The 18,290-nt window shown below is 39.3% G+C and overlaps 1 protein-coding gene across 2 annotated transcripts in view; it reads right to left on the minus strand.

The window, feature by feature from the left end:
* Positions 1-1,038: 1,038 nt before the first annotated feature.
* The window catches only part of LOC111573649 (tumor protein p53-inducible protein 11), a 38,125-nt gene continuing 20,873 nt past the window's right edge, over positions 1,039-18,290 (minus strand). Inside the window, exons 2-8 of one of the 2 annotated variants that reach the window (XM_035951748.2) lie at positions 17,878-17,973; positions 11,893-12,030; positions 6,964-7,022; positions 6,728-6,776; positions 6,289-6,385; positions 4,529-4,630; positions 1,039-3,703 (exon numbers count right to left, since the gene is read on the minus strand). In XM_035951748.2, coding sequence (XP_035807641.1) covers positions 3,570-3,703; positions 4,529-4,630; positions 6,289-6,385; positions 6,728-6,776; positions 6,964-7,022; positions 11,893-12,021 — 570 coding nt within the window. In that variant the 5' untranslated portion in view covers positions 12,022-12,030; positions 17,878-17,973 and the 3' untranslated portion in view covers positions 1,039-3,569. The remainder of the gene's footprint in view (positions 3,704-4,528; positions 4,631-6,288; positions 6,386-6,727; positions 6,777-6,963; positions 7,023-11,892; positions 12,031-17,877; positions 17,974-18,290) is intronic. The other variant, XM_023277914.3, reaches the window with a different exon arrangement.

Genomic DNA, 18,290 nt, shown 5'->3' on the forward strand with positions numbered 1-18,290 from the left:
TAAACAACCTCTAAGTGCACACATATTTCCTGGGCCACACAATGCCCCTTTTCACCCTTTGCCCAGTGTGTGTGTGTGTGTGTGTGTGTGTGTGTGTGTGTGTGTGTGTGTGTGTAAGAGGAGAGTGCTGGGACAGGATGGGAAAACTAGAATATGTGGGAGGCCATTTAAATTCACAGAAATTTCTTTGTGCAGACCTGGTGATGATCGAGTCGGGACATGTTCCTCTAAAACAGAAAATACTAAACAAAGGGTAACATTACATAACAGCTGTCTTTGCAGAGGCACGCTGGAACAAATCTGTGGTTTGTGTTGTGTGAAGTAATGCATTTTGGTTGAATTCAACAGGAAACTTTTTGCTGAAGGCTCTCCACTTCCACGGTTATTTCAGGTGAGCGGAAGGTAGTCTGTCAGAGCCGCTACAAATTAACGATTGTTTACCTGTGCCAAAAAATTTAATTATCTCCCTCGCTGCCGGGCATCATTGACGCAAGTTTGAAACCTTCTTAGGCTTATGTAGCCGAGAACATGGAGTTACTATGCATGTATTAATTCTAAATAACTTGTATAGTAATTTTGTCTTTTATTCTGTTGAGTAAGTGGCTGATTTGTCAACTTTTTTCAATCAGTACATTTAATATCAGATTAATACATTATTATTCCAGTGGACACTGAAGGTTCAGTGTAGCTAAATAATAAATTATGCAATTTATTGTAGAGATAACCACATATTTCTCTTGCCAGTCCAGTATTGAAGAGGAATAGACTGTTTCCAAAGTGAAACAATCAATTATTTATTCAGTTGGTCTACCAGAAATAAATCAGCAACCATTCTAATAATGAATCTAGCAAAAATAACAATCTCTGGCTTGACAAATGTCAGATTTTCTGCTTCTTTTGTCAAATTTGACAGTATATCGGACAAAACAAACAATCTGAATATATCACAGTGGGCTTTAATAAAAACAATAGCTAGTTCCAGCCTTATGTATTTATCAGAAAGGACATGACCAAGGCGAAAGCATCCATTTTCAAGTCTTCAAAATAAACAAGTGTTTCTTTATTTCAAACTAAATCATGGAAATCCATAACAATTCATTTCTGAAGTACAATATACCACATATATACAAAAAAACCACAATGCTACAACTTGAAACAGTTTGACGAGGTATGCTATTCACAACAGTATACCATATGTTGGATGAGGGAATGAAAAGCTCAACTTACAATGTCTTTTTATTTTCAAATTCCAAGGATACAAGTAATATTTGGACTAATGTACGTCACAGAACCATGAGGATGAAAGAAAGACTTCTTTGCGCACTTTCCCCTTCTTCCCCCTCTTGCCGAAGTCGCCATATCTCCATAAAAATAACCAGCTTTACAAACCTTTGAACGTTTCACAAGGCTGATGATTTGAGGCCTGTATAGTATTGACGGAAATGGAATGACATTTTTCCTGAACTTCATAATTATCATGCCAGTCAGGACGGAGCAGTACTGTAAGTTGGGGCACACAATGTCAACCGGGGAGAGCTGTGTCTAATTAAACACTGCAAAAAGGATAATTACTACCTCTGAGGGGTACGGGAGACCTCACCCATGTTTCACGTTCCCTATCTGAACTGAACGCTCGCCCAAGTAACAAGCAGATCTGCCTGCAGCGCTGGACTCGCAGTTGCAAACCCACAATCACTCTGACCTCAGTACCACTCCCTTCTAGGGCAGGACTCAACGTGGCCATTTGGAACAATACGGACCACCTTTGGAGACCTTCAATATGCTCCTTGTTCTACTCAAAATGATGTTTGGAGTTAAATTTACGAAATGAGTCGCCCCTATCCTTAGAGTGTCTTTCTGTCGAGGGTGTGGTGCCGAGTATGAGCTGCAGAGATCACAGTTGGCAAGTTAGCATTGCTGGCACAGCTCTGAAAAAGAGCCAGGATGTCTTGTACCTGAGGTTATGCCAAGAAATGGGAGGGAAAACATGTACTGAACAAGCTGATTGGGTGGAAACTGTGAATTGCTGGGTTATATTTGTTTTAAAGCAGATATAATTGAACTGTTTAGTAAAATTAGCCTTTTCTTTTCAGACCTGATTTATTTTTTTTTGGTTATTGCGTCCATTCACGGTCATTACCATCTTCAACTGTTGGCTCTCTGGTCGGTGGCAGCTTGCTACGAAGTTTAAGCTATTGGTGGACACGTTTGGTGGATTATACGGCATGCATGACATCAAAATACAAATGTCACTTAAATAGGTACAAAATAAGACACACCAGAGAAGGATTAACCTTTGAAAATCATTTAACTAATACTGAACAAGTTCCCTGTTTGGTTCACAAGAACACCACATAATAGTAAATACTTTTATTTACATATTTACAAGAAGGATGCTGTGTTGATGACTGTTCTTTTAGGTAGTTTTAAGGCAAGACTAGGATATGGTGTTATGTTTAAAAAAAACAAACTGTGCTACATCACTAAAGAGGAGCCAGTTCAGGTTCGTTTACCCTGCAGACTGACATGCTCGGCTTGTCACACTAGCTTTACGGTAGAGGATGTTATTCAGGCTGATGTCCTGCCTAACAGAGCACACATGGCAAGGAGAGAATTACTGTACACTGCCTCTCTTATACGAGTCACTTCACATGTGCATTTATCGACATTACATGTAATAATCTCAGTAGTGAAAATATTCTATACAAAACAATTCCCCATTCACTTTGGTACAACCTCTTGACTGACAGCTTGTCGAATAAAAAAAAAGGCCTTTGTCCCTGAAAAATGTTTAGTTTGTTTTGGGATAGACTAAATTTGAATATTATTGAAGGTTATGACAAAGAAAAAAAAGACCTTTAAGAGTTTCCTCAGTGAACAAAATGTTTACAGCCACTCATCTAGCATTTAGCTTGTCTGAATCTTATATTAAGCACAGTTCCATTTAGTGTGTTCACTGGAAAGCTGTCAGAAAGCATGCACTAGATCAGATAATCAGACTGCACTTGTGTGTATATACAATGTGAGATAACATCAACAGCATCACACAGGAAACAAATGAGAACACAAACTCTTGGTCCTCCAGTGTGATTAAGAAACGGCGTCGAAATGCGGCTTTTCTTGAATACAACAAACACTGATTCTGGAAATCATGTGACTGTGCATGAACTATATAGTAATGTATTTGAAATGACTCTGTCCTGTACATTATAAATCATACAATAACGTGACACAAAAATGCATTGCACTAAAACTGCTAGCTCCTTCTGTATAACTGCACAAAGGAGGAATGTGTGTCAAGAGGGGCTTGACCTCAAAGCCCAGAGAAAGAGTAGTTCACTTTCACTATGAGGTGTATCGTTCTTGTTGTTGAGTCTGGAATGTGAGACTGTGCTCATCTGTTGAATACTGGGGGTTACATTAAGCTAGGTCCCATGGAAGGGGACAGGGGGCGTTGACTGGCAGAGTAATGCTCTAAGCCCCAATCAAACAGTTATCCAAACCTTCTGAACCTCACGTTTGTGATTTGCGCTCAGCTGTCCCCCTCCCTCGAAGTATCCCGAGTCAGTTCAGATCTTCTTCGGCTTACGGCCCAAGTGGTAGTAGTAAGACATGGTGACCACCAAGAAGAGTACTCGACTGATTAGCAGGAGTATGGCAGCGTTGGGCAGGATGCCGATCTCCATTAAGGTGATGGACGTTACTGAAATCACAGAGCAACTTTTAATTGGACTTGTTCATATTTCGCCAAATCTGTCTGAACGTAATTGTTACATTTGCATATGTACACTACCAGTCAAAAGTTTGGACACACCTTCTCATTCAACACTTTTTTTGTATTATTTTCTACATTATAGATTAATACTGAAGATTAACACTTTTTTTTTGTTTACAACATAATTCCATATGTATTCTATTATAGTTTTGATGTCTTCGTTATTAAGCTACAATGCTCAAAAAAGTTAATAAAAACCAGTGAATGAGAAGGTGTGTCCAAACTTTGGACTGGTAGTGTACATTAAAGGAGTTACTGTCCATTGCAGTTTGTCAGTCCGCATTAGACAGAGCAAGTGTGTGTTATTCAAAGTCTTATTAGCGCATACATCCACTTTTGCATTTTCAGTGCTTCTTTGCTGAACTGTGGTGGAGAGATTGTAACACAGAGAGAATTTTGAACTGCAAGACTAACATTGGAGGACACACAATTGATTTGTGTAACGCAAACCGCTAAAGCCTCATTTTGGCTTTTTTTCAACAAAACTTGGACTGTGGAATTTGTAATGAATAATTACGGAGCAACCAAAAAACTGTATATATTGCTATAAAGCTCAAGTATATCCTTTTAAAGCACTGCAAGGCTGTGACTGCACACTTTAACCACAAGAGGGCACTATCAACACATTAATTTCCTCAACTGGTTTGTCTCGCAGTAATTGAGAGAGAAAAGGAGGGCTTTTGAGGCTGTGATTCTCACAGATAGAGACGGAGAGAGAGCAGTAGAACTGAGTGTGTTGGAAAAGTTAATCACCTAGAAACTGGACGGCAAAGTAGCAGGCTTCACTGAGCAGAGTCCACTGGATGATGACCTTCTCTGCTGTGTAGAGACCGTTCCACATGATGAGGGCCAGGCCTGGAAAAGGATGAGATCAATGGGAATTTTTAGGTTCAGGGGCATGAGAATGAAAACAGAAAAAAAAAAAAAAGAGGAAGCTTAGGAAAGAAGACTCCTACACGTCCAAGAGCATTTCCATTAACAAAACAAGTACACAATGAGTTGACTTGCAGGTGTAATCTGTAATCTGTGATGCTGTGTAGACATGGAGATAAATTCCTATTGATTCGGCCGAATGCTCTGACTCATTGATTCTGATAAAAGCTTGTGCTCTATCATTTCGTTCCCTGCTCTTCCCTTCCAGTTCATTTTCCAGTATTTCACTCCCACCCACACAGACCAGTAAGGCTATGGAAACGAGAAGGGGTGGGCAGAAAGGTGGGAGGGCTGATTGACTGCATCGTCTCCCTGCCAGGTTCCATCTGTGTGGCAGATGAGACCCCATCCCTTCCCTCCCTACACCTTGTCTTGTAAGGCATCACCCTTTTTCTTTGCTAATCCCCACAGCTCTGCTGACATGCATTGAGAAGAAAATAGTCTTGTTGGCCTTATGAAACAAAGCTGGCTCATTATATCTTCCTTCACAGGGCTGTGTTTAAGGTTCTGTCTCTCCCTAGACAAAGCAGAGGGTTATTTTTGATTTGATCAGATTTCACATTGGTCAAGAAAGGCAGTTTCTTTGTTTAGTATTCCCATAAATGTCAAGTGTGGAAGAAGGAGAACAGGTTTGATTAAATATTCCACACTCTTATGTCTATATAAGGTCTGACATATGTTAAGGCTCGACTTAGAAATGACAATTTGGCAACGTTCACTGAGTATATGCTAAGCCTTAGCTCCCACTCGTGTGTCTTGGCCTTGCTTTCCCAGCTTAATCTCACATCAAGGGGCAACCTGTGTGCTGCCTGTGCCTCTTCACAGCGTCATCACAAACTATAATCACCTGACTGACAGCTCTGTTTAAAACCACAGCCATAAAAATAATTGCTCGCTTCTCCAGTATACATTCTCTGTAAGAGGTGAGAAAAGCACAAATGCCAGAATTTCATGTGATGATCATAATGTTATGATTGGCTGTATCTGTAAATGACGTGGTACAAACGAGCACTAAATAATAAAACACCATTAAGTTTACTGAATGAGCAACCTGTAAAATGTAAATGCATCCTCTCCGAGTTCCAGGCCAACTGACACACATTTACACACTATATACGCTGCCCTTTATCCTCCACCGTGACGCCACCAGATCTAAACATGATATGCGAGGCCACATGAACACGGAGGCGGATGGAGCCTTTGCTGTTTGTATTCTGGAGAATTGGCTTCTGTATCTCTGACATGCCCTCATAGTGAACTGCAGATACACACAGCTCAATCAAATAACACAGCCTTTGTTTGTAGCCTAAAGGGATGATTTTAAAGCAAGAAGAGAGCTCTTCATACAGTATCTGAATGAGTGTGTGCAAAATGCAATGAATGCATTACAAGTCGTCATCACCACGTGCAGTTGGCCGGGGTATATTTTTAGCATGGACATAAATAAATGTTAAAACATTGTGTGTCAGCATCATTGCAGCACAGAGAATGCACTCGCTCATGCAGTGTATTCACTGTGCTGCAGCCATGCATGAGCGGAGCATGAATAGCTTTTTGAATTTATTATCTGGGTGTCTTACTGAGCAGTGCTCCTCCATAGAGGCGGACAGAGATGCTAGTCGTGGAGAGCTCCTCCTCAAAGACAACCTCATAAAGCTGGTTGGGAAACATCAGAGCCTGTGTAGGGAAACAAAAGCACAACTCAGCTCTGTCATATCAACACAACAGCATTCAGTTCTTACTAAAGTCTTCCTGTTTTGAACTTAGTGTCACTGTGTTTGCCATGAACACTGAGGATACTGAGAGTTACGATGGAATGGCCAGCAAAGACGGAGCTGTTTCTCCAGATGTTCCTTACTGATAAAGAATCTACAGTAACTCATTGCTGGATCTGCATATCAATGTGTTTCCAATTTCTAAGATGAATGTTTTTGCTGCCTTATAACTATACTTTTGATTAACAGAGATTGTTGTTAATGTGACACTTGTTCACTCAGTTTAGAATTGAAGCAAACTTACCATCAGAGCCATAACTGTGAAAGCCACTGCTGAAATGAATATCCACACCCTGATAAGACAGACACGACATGAAATAACATATCCTTCCTGCAACAGATACTTATTGTACATTTGTTTTCTCAGAGTTGGAAAGATATTGAACTTTACTGGAAGTGATACACAGCTGACCTTATGCAGTCTGTTGTGTTAACTGTGAGCTGTTGTGACACTGAGTAACCGAGCAGTTGAAATCTCACCTCAGCCCGATAGGCTCTCGCACTGCAAACTTCAGCTCATTTCCGAGCATCTGACTGATCTGTGAGCAAACAAGGCAAGACAAAAGAAATAGGAAATGAGCTATGAGAAGGTACATGTAATCACGTCATCTTCGCTGATATCTATTATGACAACCCCCAACGCAACGCCGCATAAGTGCGCTCCATGGAGGTGTATTTAATGTGGCACTACACATCTGTAGCGAGCTACAAGAAAGAACTACATTAAAACAAAGCCGAGGCGAGGCAAGGAAGGAGGTTGAATGTGAGAGTAGGCCCAATTAATATGTTAATTGGAGACTGCAAATGTTCTCAGCTCCTTGATCACCCCTTGAAGATTAAGAGTGTATGTCGTAACGACATCTTGCAATGTGTACTGGATGAATAACCAACTACCACATCTATGTCTGAGGAAAAGCTTTATTTGCAGAAGTGAATTTAATCCTTGCAACAGTAGTTACACTTAATATTCAGTTTATAATCCTAACAGCATGAAGCAGGTAGTGAGAGAAAGAGCAACATGCTGTTTCTTATGAGCAATTATTAAATTCAGCTGAATACGAAGATAAAAGTTCACATCTCCCGAAATGCCACACAGCATGAACCCTATGATAGAGAAATATTAAAAAGATACACTGAAACATTACCCCTGTAATATCTGCCAAGATACGCATCTCTTATCACAGGGCTAAGAGAAGGTGGAATGCTAATAGCCAGTAACTAGATTTTTAAGCTCTAGTGTCATTATTCATCTGTGACTAGATGTTAAAATGTAAGACAAATAGTCAGTTAAATCATTAGCCAATACAAAAGGTATCAGCAACCCATCTGATGATCGATTCATCATTCATCAAATAGAATGACAACCGTTTGGGGGTTCCAAAACTGAAAATGTGAGGATTCACTGCTTTTTAATATTGATGTCATTGACAACTTGAACATCTGTACATTTAAGATTTTTATAAAACAAGCAATCAGTTTAGTATCTGGGAGTACCATTATTTACAATTTCCAGTCATTTGTAGAAAAATGTATATAAACAAAAAAAAACAAAACAAAACTGAACAATCACTGGATGTTGAAAATAATTGCTGCTGCCTCGGTCTGATGCCCAGAGTAAGACTGGATGCAAACGAACACAATATACAAATAAAACCAAAATCTGTTGGGTAAACCACCATGAATCATTCATTATGGAATGTGCATTCAAGAACAAATCTATTCTATATCAGCCACAACATTATGACCACTGACAGGTGAAGTGAATAACATTGATCATCTTGGTATAAATGCAACGTTCTGCTGGGAAACCTTGAATCCTGACACACGTGTCAGAGGAGTTTTAGCAGCATAAAGAGGACCAACACAACATTAGGCAGGTGGTCACAATGTTGTGCCTGATCCGTGTATGTTTGAGGTGTGTATGTTCACATTTTATTGATTTTGCCTTAAGATGCCTTTAGATGGTTTCGTGAGACAAGGGCACAAGAGCAGGGAGGTAAACAAAATATCCCAGATAAACCACCGAGAGGGCAAGCGATAATATAACCCCAGTTTTCTGCCTGAACAGACAGTAACCCTCAGAGAAATTACAATTGTCAGATTGCTGTTAAGCTGATATCCTTCATCGAAAGCCTCCAGGTCCAATCATTTCCATAACATTAATAATTTCCCCATTAAATACCTCTTTTCCACAAAAATCTCATGTTGGAATCAGACGTAGCAGAAATTAAAAATACACTGAAGCATGAAAACCACTAAGGCAGAGGATGAATCATTTTCTGGCAAGCATTGTTTACAGGGAACTCACTATCACTTTGAAAGTAGTTTTCCGTTTGATTATCCCGTGAAATGTCAGAGTGAATGAAACAAAAATGATTCATGTCATATACCAGAACAATCAAAACAAGGGTTTTCAAGGATTTCTGCTCTAACTGTGTCCCTGGATCATTTACACAAACAACTGTATTTAATCAAGTTGAACCATCAAAACATGTCAAGAGAAAAATCCTCATGTGTGACTTGACATTATGCATTATATCATTGTACATTCTAGCTTTATAGGCCTAATTTCACTGCAATAGGCAACACTTTACTTGCATAACATGTCACTTAAGATGACTCTTAAACTGTCTTCTGAGAACTGAAACTCTTAGATCTCATCATGATACAATCTTATCATGTCATTGTTTAGTAAATTTCTGCTTTCCGTACTTATTTTAGGCAACATGCAATTTTTAAAATTAAAAAAAAAATTTTGATACATAACAAAGGAACAGAGCTCATAGCTTTAAACATTGAAATTTTATGTGATTTGCATAGGTTTGTCATATTGTAATGCAGAGTATACTGAAACAAGAAAATATAATCCTTATTAATGGTGTGATAATCACTTTACCCATGTCATCCACACCTACTCTCACAGCACAGATGAGAAGAGAGAAGAGAGAGACATACTATATTTACACATTAAAACGATTAAAACTGTATTTCATGTGTGAATCTGCAGCAAATTATTTTATTGAACACACAACAAAGGAGCAATGCCAGTGGACCCTAAAGCAGCTCTTTAAGTAGCATCACAGAGCCCGTGTTATACAATAAAAAATGGCTGGTTCAAAAATAGAGTACCAGAAGATATAAGAAACGTGTCTAAAATGAAAGGGAGAAAAAAGGAATCTGTGTTTCTAACTTTTTTTAGATTCTTAAATATTTGCAGATGGCTGTTGCTATCTTTGATCTCAGGCTAGAAGCTTGAAGAAGACTCCCTTGAGGCTACACTCCTAAAACTAAGAAGATAAAGAGCAACAGACTAGAGCTATTACGACCCTCCTTTGCGCTGCCGCTGAATTGCCTTCACATGAATCCATCTGTGCCAGCTGTGATCACATGACCAGGTGAATCAGCCTTCCTGTACCATGGTTTCAGGAGCTGGTTTTGACAGGAACACATAAATATTCATGACTGGCATGAGAAATACTCAAAAGGGAACTGAGCGTCATCTGATGGCACCCGGCTGGCTCGGGGAATATGGCGGAAGGGAGTTGGAGAGAAAGGGAGCAACAGGAAAAGAGACAAATATACAATGCTGTTTGTGGAGATAGAACGGCGCTTAATCACAGCTGCTGTGGCCTGGCGTTTTTATCAGTCACTCAGTCAGCTGCATTCAGTAAACAATGGGCCACTTTCCAGCCAGAGAGCATGAAAAATATGCAGAGAATTAGAAGCTATTACTCACAAGCCGAGGATTTGTGATCTGAATATTTATTTTTCTACTCTGATGGATCTCTGTCAGTTTGAGCAGTTACATTCAGTAGAGAATGATCACAACTTAATGTTTCAGTGGTAACCCCCTGGACATAACACATAAACAAAACATGTGTTTATACATACAAGCGCTGTCTTATTTATAAGGCCTTGGCTCATGCAGCCAAAGCTTGGTTGCAGCTACTTGACTTTAATACTTAAGTACTGAATTAGCAGATTAAAAAAGCTTTCAGTAACACAACAGAGAAGAAAGGCAATATCTTCTGGCACAATGGCACTCACCAAAGGTAAGAAGTAAAAACTCAAAGTCTCTCTCTCACCTTAGTGTTTATAATAGCAACAGTATTCTTATCTCAAAGCAGTAAAGGAGACAGGAAGAGACAGTCAGTGGACTACAGGAGCACTTCCCCCCTTTGTTTATATGGACCACTGGGATAAAGCCAACCGTTTCCTCTCCAAACCTGCTCTTGTGCTGCTAACCTTACTTTTAGACCCCACATGTCTCTCTGGAACAACCAGAGTGACAGAACAATAGACCAATTACAGTGTGACAGCAACAATTCAACTCTAAATTAGGGTCAATGTCACAGACACACAGGGAAAGCTACTTTTCAAAAACACCAAATACAACAAACAATATCATCCAAAATATTGTTTTAGTGCAATTTTTGTTGGATCACCATTCAATTATTGTATTCAGTATCTAACCGCAGGAATCTTTCTCAAATCAAATAAAGCTGTCTTGGCATTAAAACAGGCATTATGCGTTTTTGTCTCTTCTGTGGTCTATGTCTAAGTTTGCATCAGTGTGCTCTGTGAAAAGGATCTGAGTGGCAGATGTCTGGGTTAAGCTCCGTGCTAAAACATTGAGAGAGAAAACAAACACTCATAAGGGCAGAGAAAAGGGGGCTGACTTCACATCACAAGCTATCAGCCACCACCGTATGCCTGCAGCCTTCTGGTCTGTTCCTTTCTCTCACTTGCCTGATTAATATTTCAGTGAGAAATGGTGCTGTGCCTATGCTCATTGTAATGCAATCTGATTATGAAGGGAAAAAAATTATCATTGAAATCTTGATATTTCAGTGCAGTGAAATGAAACCAGAAATTATCGTCAGTCTGAAACTGTGGAGCTGGAGATAAATTAATATGACAACAGATTTTGTGTCTCCTTGCAGAAACCCGCATGTGTGTTGTTGTGTTTGGGTATGCACTGTCCATATACAAATGCACGTGAGGCGGGAATATAATACATGAGATGTACGAGGCTTTCAGCCTCCCAGGGGAGCCAGTCACATCTCAGCGGAGCTGCGAGAGCTCGGTGGATTATGTGATGTAGATTCATTGAAGCATAAGGAGGCAAATGCACACAATGGGACACTAAAAGAATGATGAGCCAATTAGCAGCCTACTGTGGCTTTTAAAAAGAATCCATAGCTCTTCTCACAGTTAATAAATGCATCTGTGGTTGAGTGCTATTTTTGCTTATGTACTGCTGAAATATCATCCATTTGACTGACGATAATTTAACACATGCTTAAATTTCTAACCAAGTTGTCTGTTGTCCTAATGCAATTTGAGTCTGTTGTCTACATTACGGCCCATATTGAATAAAAACTGAGTGCTCATGTGAAGTAATCTGACCTTCGAGCGATGCACTTCACCATCATCATCCTCGCCACCAACTCCAAGGATCTTCCGGCTCTTCAGGCGGCTTATCAGGTCCGTCTGACTGTGTTTCTTCATTAGAGGAGGATGGGGTTTAGATGTCATGGTGCACACCTGACACAGAAAGGGAAAGAGAGGCACATGGTTGGTGTGGTAGAGGCAGATAAATACTAATGAATAAACTGTGAAGAGGAAGAAAGAAGATGCAAAAACAGAAAAAAAAATAACATTTAGTTTTGTTTCTCCACACAACATGTGTGTGAAAAACACCAGTGGAGTTTTCTCCGCTGTTATTCCCCCTCGCTTTGATGGAGACACCTCTCTGTGACACAGGCAGGAAGAGGTATCTACCAATCTACAAACAATTCCCTTGAGGACTTGACTTATGCAATACAATTACATAATGTGAGTCTAACAAATACAGAAAAACCATAAAACCTTCCTCTTAAGTCAGGATAAAACAGGAGCCAGATGTCTTCTGCCGAGAGGTCAGAAGACGCTGCTGTCTTGTCAGAAACTCAACGGATCCGATGGTGACAGAGGCTGTTACACTTATATAGATCGCACACAAGTGTAAATGGAGCTGGACTCTGAAGACTGAGGGTCTCGCTGTCCATATTGATCCAAAGTTCAACTGACAACATGCAACTCAGTAGGTGGAAGACAGTTTTGATGTCAGTCTGTACTGTCTACACAGAAATATGCCCTAAAGTTGTTTGTCCTATCTGAAATTACTACTCATCATCATCTCCTTTCTTTAATTTTTTTGTTTGATTTTTACATTTGCTTGCTTAATGCTACCAACATGAAATATTTTTCCAGCATGTGGCTGTGATGTAAGACATTAAAGTCACACTGTTGCTCTGCTACTCAGCTTTGCTTTTTTTTTTCCAAACAAGTAAAGTTTTCTAGCTATACATTCAAACAACAATGTGCTTTATGCATTGATAACAAGCTTCTTCATTTGCATTAAAGAAGAGATAAATGTTAGCACCAAGCACATAGAACGCATTAGTAGTTTCCTGCCTTTGTTGTCTGTTAATTGTGATAACAGAATACACTGCACTGTTACTATTGATCAGTAATAGTTAATGGTGCCTATGGATTCAGTGGGAACAAGCAATAGTCAAATTTAGAGATCATCATTAACTCAATAATGTAACCTCCACCAAGATCAAACCAGAGGCAAAAATGCATCCACAAGCAGTGCACACATTTACATACTGGCCCTTTCTACTAAAGCTTAGCTTTTCCTAAAGCTAAGGAAAAACTAAAGCTACTCTCCCAAGGATGAGGGCAGCATCTTCAAAGCCATTTCAGTCAAGGGATCCACAACTTTGCAGGCTTCATCAATCCAAGTGCCAACATTCTGTCATTCAGACAGATGTCACTTTTCTGTTAATGTTTTTCACAGCTTCGTTCAGAGATACTCCCTGCAGTGTTGGAGAGAGCCACGGTATGCAAGTGATGTTTGTCATTCACACAAGATTAAACAACACACCAACTTATGTATAATGCACGATAATGCAATAACAGATGGAAACTAAACTAACAGCAGCTATCAAAGTGTCCAAATAACTGCCAGCCTAGCTTATTTATGACTTCCTAAAAACATTGAAAATTCTCTCCATGTGTTACGAAAATGTAATGGACTGAACCTGAAGACAGCCACTATGCAAAGTGAGTGAGAAAGGTTTTAATTTTGGCACACAAACTGTGTCTTAAGTGTTCTCTGTGATGGTTTTAGATCAGTGCTGGTACTGAAATGTGGAAAAAGCTCCTCTAAATTCACACAACTGGAAGAACCATTACTTGCGCATGCCTGTCCATTAATGTGGATGGAGACAGTTCAGACTTGTGTTGAAGGTGAAAAAGAAATGTTTTCTCGGCCCGACCCAGTACGATTGCCAAGGTTTATGGAAACGAGACCAAGGAGCGCTTTTAGACGTGAAACCGACACCTTCAGCTGCTGTCAGATTAACCGAGCAGAGTGAATGTTTTAAAGGGACCTAACAGAAAGCTTTCTTCCCAGAAAAGAAAAAAAATAATCTGCCTTAACAGGAAACAGCTTAAAGTGCTCAGTTTTCCACCTATTGGAAAATGTAGCATCAGTTAGGCAGATTTACACTGAGAAACTAGAAACAGACACATTTGTTTTCATCAGGAAGGTCCAACCCCCAAGCCAAACAGAATATAGAATGTGAGTGGACACAACATCATGGACTTGTACCCGTTAAAGCACTCCAATACAATAACCTTGCCAAAAAATAAAAAAAATAAACAATTACATTGACTGTCATTTGGGAGATGATTCAACTGTATTTTAATTTATGATGCTGTTTAGGTTCAATGGAACAATTTGTGCTAAAAACAATTAGTTGGTAAGTAAAACAGCAGTTTAATTAATCACAGTTGTTCCAACAGATTAATCAGTTCAACCAATTATCTAGCACAGTCGCATGTGTGATGTGATGATTTGCAGGTTTTAACAAATGGAGTAAATCTGTTATTGAATGGTTAATAAATTATATAAAGGAACGATAAACGAATAATGAGAAAAAAATGCTGTAACCATACAGACATTATTATATTGTACCATCATCTTCAAACATTGTTCTCTTCACACATACTTTCTGTCATTTCATGTGTGTTTGGAAGGGACAAACCTTGAAAAACTGCTAAATTTGTTCATCTGAGTGCATTTCTGGATCATATGCATATGATAAGGCATGACAACTTTTTGTATTAGTATGTCCACACGAGATTGGCTTCTGTTATGACTTAGACTGCCACACTGTGCATGATGCACTAGTCTTCCTCTTTTCTACAGCAATCCATAGGAGGCACAGCAGAGTGAAAAAGAAAGGAGAGGGGAATATGTAGCAGTCATGCAGGCAAACCTGTTTCTAACAACTAAGGCCGGTAATCTGTTTGATAGCGTGCCCCAACAAGTCCTGTATACAAAGGCTGGACCTTAAGGCAAAAAGAACGAAAATGTGCAAATGTGTTTATTTGATCCATTTAATTATTTTGCTTGTTTCATGCACACTGCTTTGTTTTGAAGAAATCACATCATTTCATCTGATTCATAATACACAATACTGTAACTGTACGTGCAAAGAATTAAAAGTACTTTAAAAGCACAACAACAGAGGAAAACCTTTTCTTCATCAACATCTTCTCGCCTCTGTGCTAACTGCAAAGTTTTGTTACAAAAACCCATCAGACAGTATTTGTTTTTTATGCCTAATGAATCACTGCACTCTCTGAATAATTACAATGAGACATGGCCTCTGACTAAATTATGTTATCAGACATAGATGATTAGATTAATCACTAAAATCAGTCTTCACTAGTTTTTAAGCAGTAAAAACAAGCATATAACCATGGACTCAGTGAGCTTTAACACAGTGGATGATTTGTAATGTATTTGTAATGTAATCACTTCATATACATAAGTGATGGCTGAAACAATATATTGTCCAATCCATTGCACCCTCAAACCCTTCCTTTTTTAATGCGGAAAACTAGCCGATTGTATCCTCCAACTTTCTCATTCACAGAAAGATAAATGCGCAAATGCTGCCGGTCTTCACCACATCACTGGGCTTCTCTGAGGTGCAAAGAGAAAGCACACGTTGCATTATGCCCCTATAAATGGTGCAAAGTCCAGCAAGTACTTTTTGGCCCCTGGATTGTTGATTTGCTCCACCATTATGACCCCATCAGTCTCTGTAATAAGGCTGTAAATAAGGTCCACTTCACTGTATGCACTGGTAAATCCCTCATTTCTCCCACATGCTAAAATACCGTTACATGTCTCTCCCTTTGAATCTCCCTGCCAGTGCTTCTTGACTTGCAAGAGTAATGCTGATGCAGTTGCCTAGCAACTGCCAATGGACCACTTGCTTCTTCATTACTGAAAGCACCTTTCGTGATTGAAGCCACCTTTGATGACGACGTCTGTTGAGAGCCACTAGTGACTCTGCTGCCATTCTCCTTGCTGTCACAGGAGACACTTTAGGATAAATTAAGAGACTTTGATCTGTGTTCAGTCAACTGGATTACAGATATACTTTCATAATGAGCAGCTTCATCTGAGTATCAAAGACTTTACGAAGGTCTTTAAATCTCAAGAGTAGATGCAGACTTTGGTAAATTATCTGTCTTCTTAGTTGCTACAAAAATACGAACAATGTTCTCGTCCTTCAGCACAGCAGCATGTACCTCAGTTCCAAACCCTATTGCACCTGGATGATAAAAGAAGCACCAAAAGTAAAGCCAAGTACGAGGCATGAGTCATGTAAAATCATCAATTATTGAATAAGTTGAGAAATTTGAGAAATTTAAGGGCAAACAAACTGACACAGAAGTTTATTTTTTTAGGCATCTAAGATTAAAATTTAACCACTCATAGAAGATGTCTCAAGATGATGTTCAGACTGAGAAGACAAATGTGAAAAGGAATAGGAGCTGAACACTCTGGAAGAATGTTCTTATATAGCGGTTTTATGGTTTTAAAGTGCCATATGAACAAAATCTGGATATATAATCAGTATATATCTGAGAAGGGAAGACTAGTCCAAATGGAGGCAAGAATGAACCCAAAACTGAGAGTTTAGTACTGGCAGTAATGAGTACTGTGTTCCTTCTACAGGTTTTGTGACAGAACATGTGCTGTAGAAATGAAAAGCTGCTAAACATAGGAGGAAGATATTGTGGGGAAGGTGCGAACTCCCGAGAGATCTCTGGCTGGTGACTAAAAAGATGTTCTGTAAAAAATAATTGTATCATAGGAACAAAGCAGTACGTGGGTGTGGAGGAGCAACTGTGAAAAAATGTGTTACTCAAAATAAGAAAGCAGATCCTACAGCCTGCTCTTGTCCTTTTTTTTCCATAAATAACAGGAGAAACAGTTTCTCAATAGTCCTCAGCACCATGTTTGGGATATCTAACAGCAACATATAGTGCCAAGACTGGATAACACACAAAATAACACATCTACTCAACAGACTCTAGAAACAAGTGAGAGCAGTTCATCCTCAATGAAATGTCTGTCTCTTGTACCCACTCAACGTGATTTACTGACCCGAGTAAATGTGCCTTCCATGGTTACTACGAACACTGTGGGTTTCTCATTGTCCTCGGTGATATTGGAGCCTCAGTGCAGTATAACCTTTAGGTGAGGACAGGAGGATCCAGTCCCCCGTGTTTAGGTGGAGCATTCCTGACCCTTACTGCATTCCACATGTCCTTCATAATAAACGCTGCTAGGAGCTGCATTTTTGTCTTGAGGGTGGAGCTCTAAACCTCTATCTCCACATCTGAAGACACTAAAAAAAAATTTTTTTTCCACGACTGACAATGTTGGCCTGTTTTTGGTTCAGCATTTCGGTCCAGAGTAAAATATGTCAAAAATAAAGGATGGGCTGCCATGAAATATGAGACTATTATGATGCTCAAAGGTTCAATCCTACTGACTTTAGTGGCATTCTGTCTTTTTATCAAACATGACAATTTCTTTTCTGGTTTTCAGTGTATTAAGGACACACAGGTTGGTAGAGTCATTTCTGGCACAACCAGCAGACCAAAGTTGTCACTTATCCAGTGAAATAGCTTCTAAAATTTAAGCAAATCCAACTTGTAAGAGTGCAGACATTTACAATTGTCTGGAATCTGATGTATCCACAAACATTTGTGATCAAGAGTTAAGATCTTTGTGAACTTTAGAGATTAAGTGACTCTTCATCACCACTGTCATGAAGTCAAAGTTTTAGTTTGTCCATTACCCTCAAAAGCAGACTTAAAACCCAGCCGTCACAGAGAGGACATACACACAGTCACTTGAATATGGAGATAACAGCACATACTTCAAGACAATCGCTCATGGAAGACATTAATAGTCCCCACTTGAAAAGAGAATCAGTTTATTCAGAAAAGAAAAAGGTTGACTCCACTGACCTCTCTACTCCTTGATCTCTACCCAGTCACATGAGAAGTTGGCGTGAATGCAGCAGTGTCAAAAAGCAGGGAGAATGAGGTTTCCATCTAAATGTTCTGTAAATTCAGCAGAATTTTCAAAAAATTATGAAAATAAAGAGCACATTTATGAACATTGCTATGCACTACTATTGTGCAAATACTAAGAGTTGGTTCCTTGTGATCAGCAGTAGGATAGATCCAGTCAGGTGCCATTAAACTACAGCAAAAGAAGAAAGCGCAATGACATGAAATTAGCACCAGTCAAACCTCAAACAAAGAAAAACGAATCGAGAATGTCTGAAGTTTGGTGATGCAGAGCACACCGGACAGTGGAAAGTGAAAAGTTGAATGGTTATTTTACAGCTATGTTCTCTCAAGCAAAGGTAACAACA

Source organism: Amphiprion ocellaris, chromosome 3 (genome assembly GCF_022539595.1).
Source record: "Amphiprion ocellaris isolate individual 3 ecotype Okinawa chromosome 3, ASM2253959v1, whole genome shotgun sequence".
Classification (NCBI taxonomy): Eukaryota; Metazoa; Chordata; class Actinopteri; family Pomacentridae; genus Amphiprion; species Amphiprion ocellaris.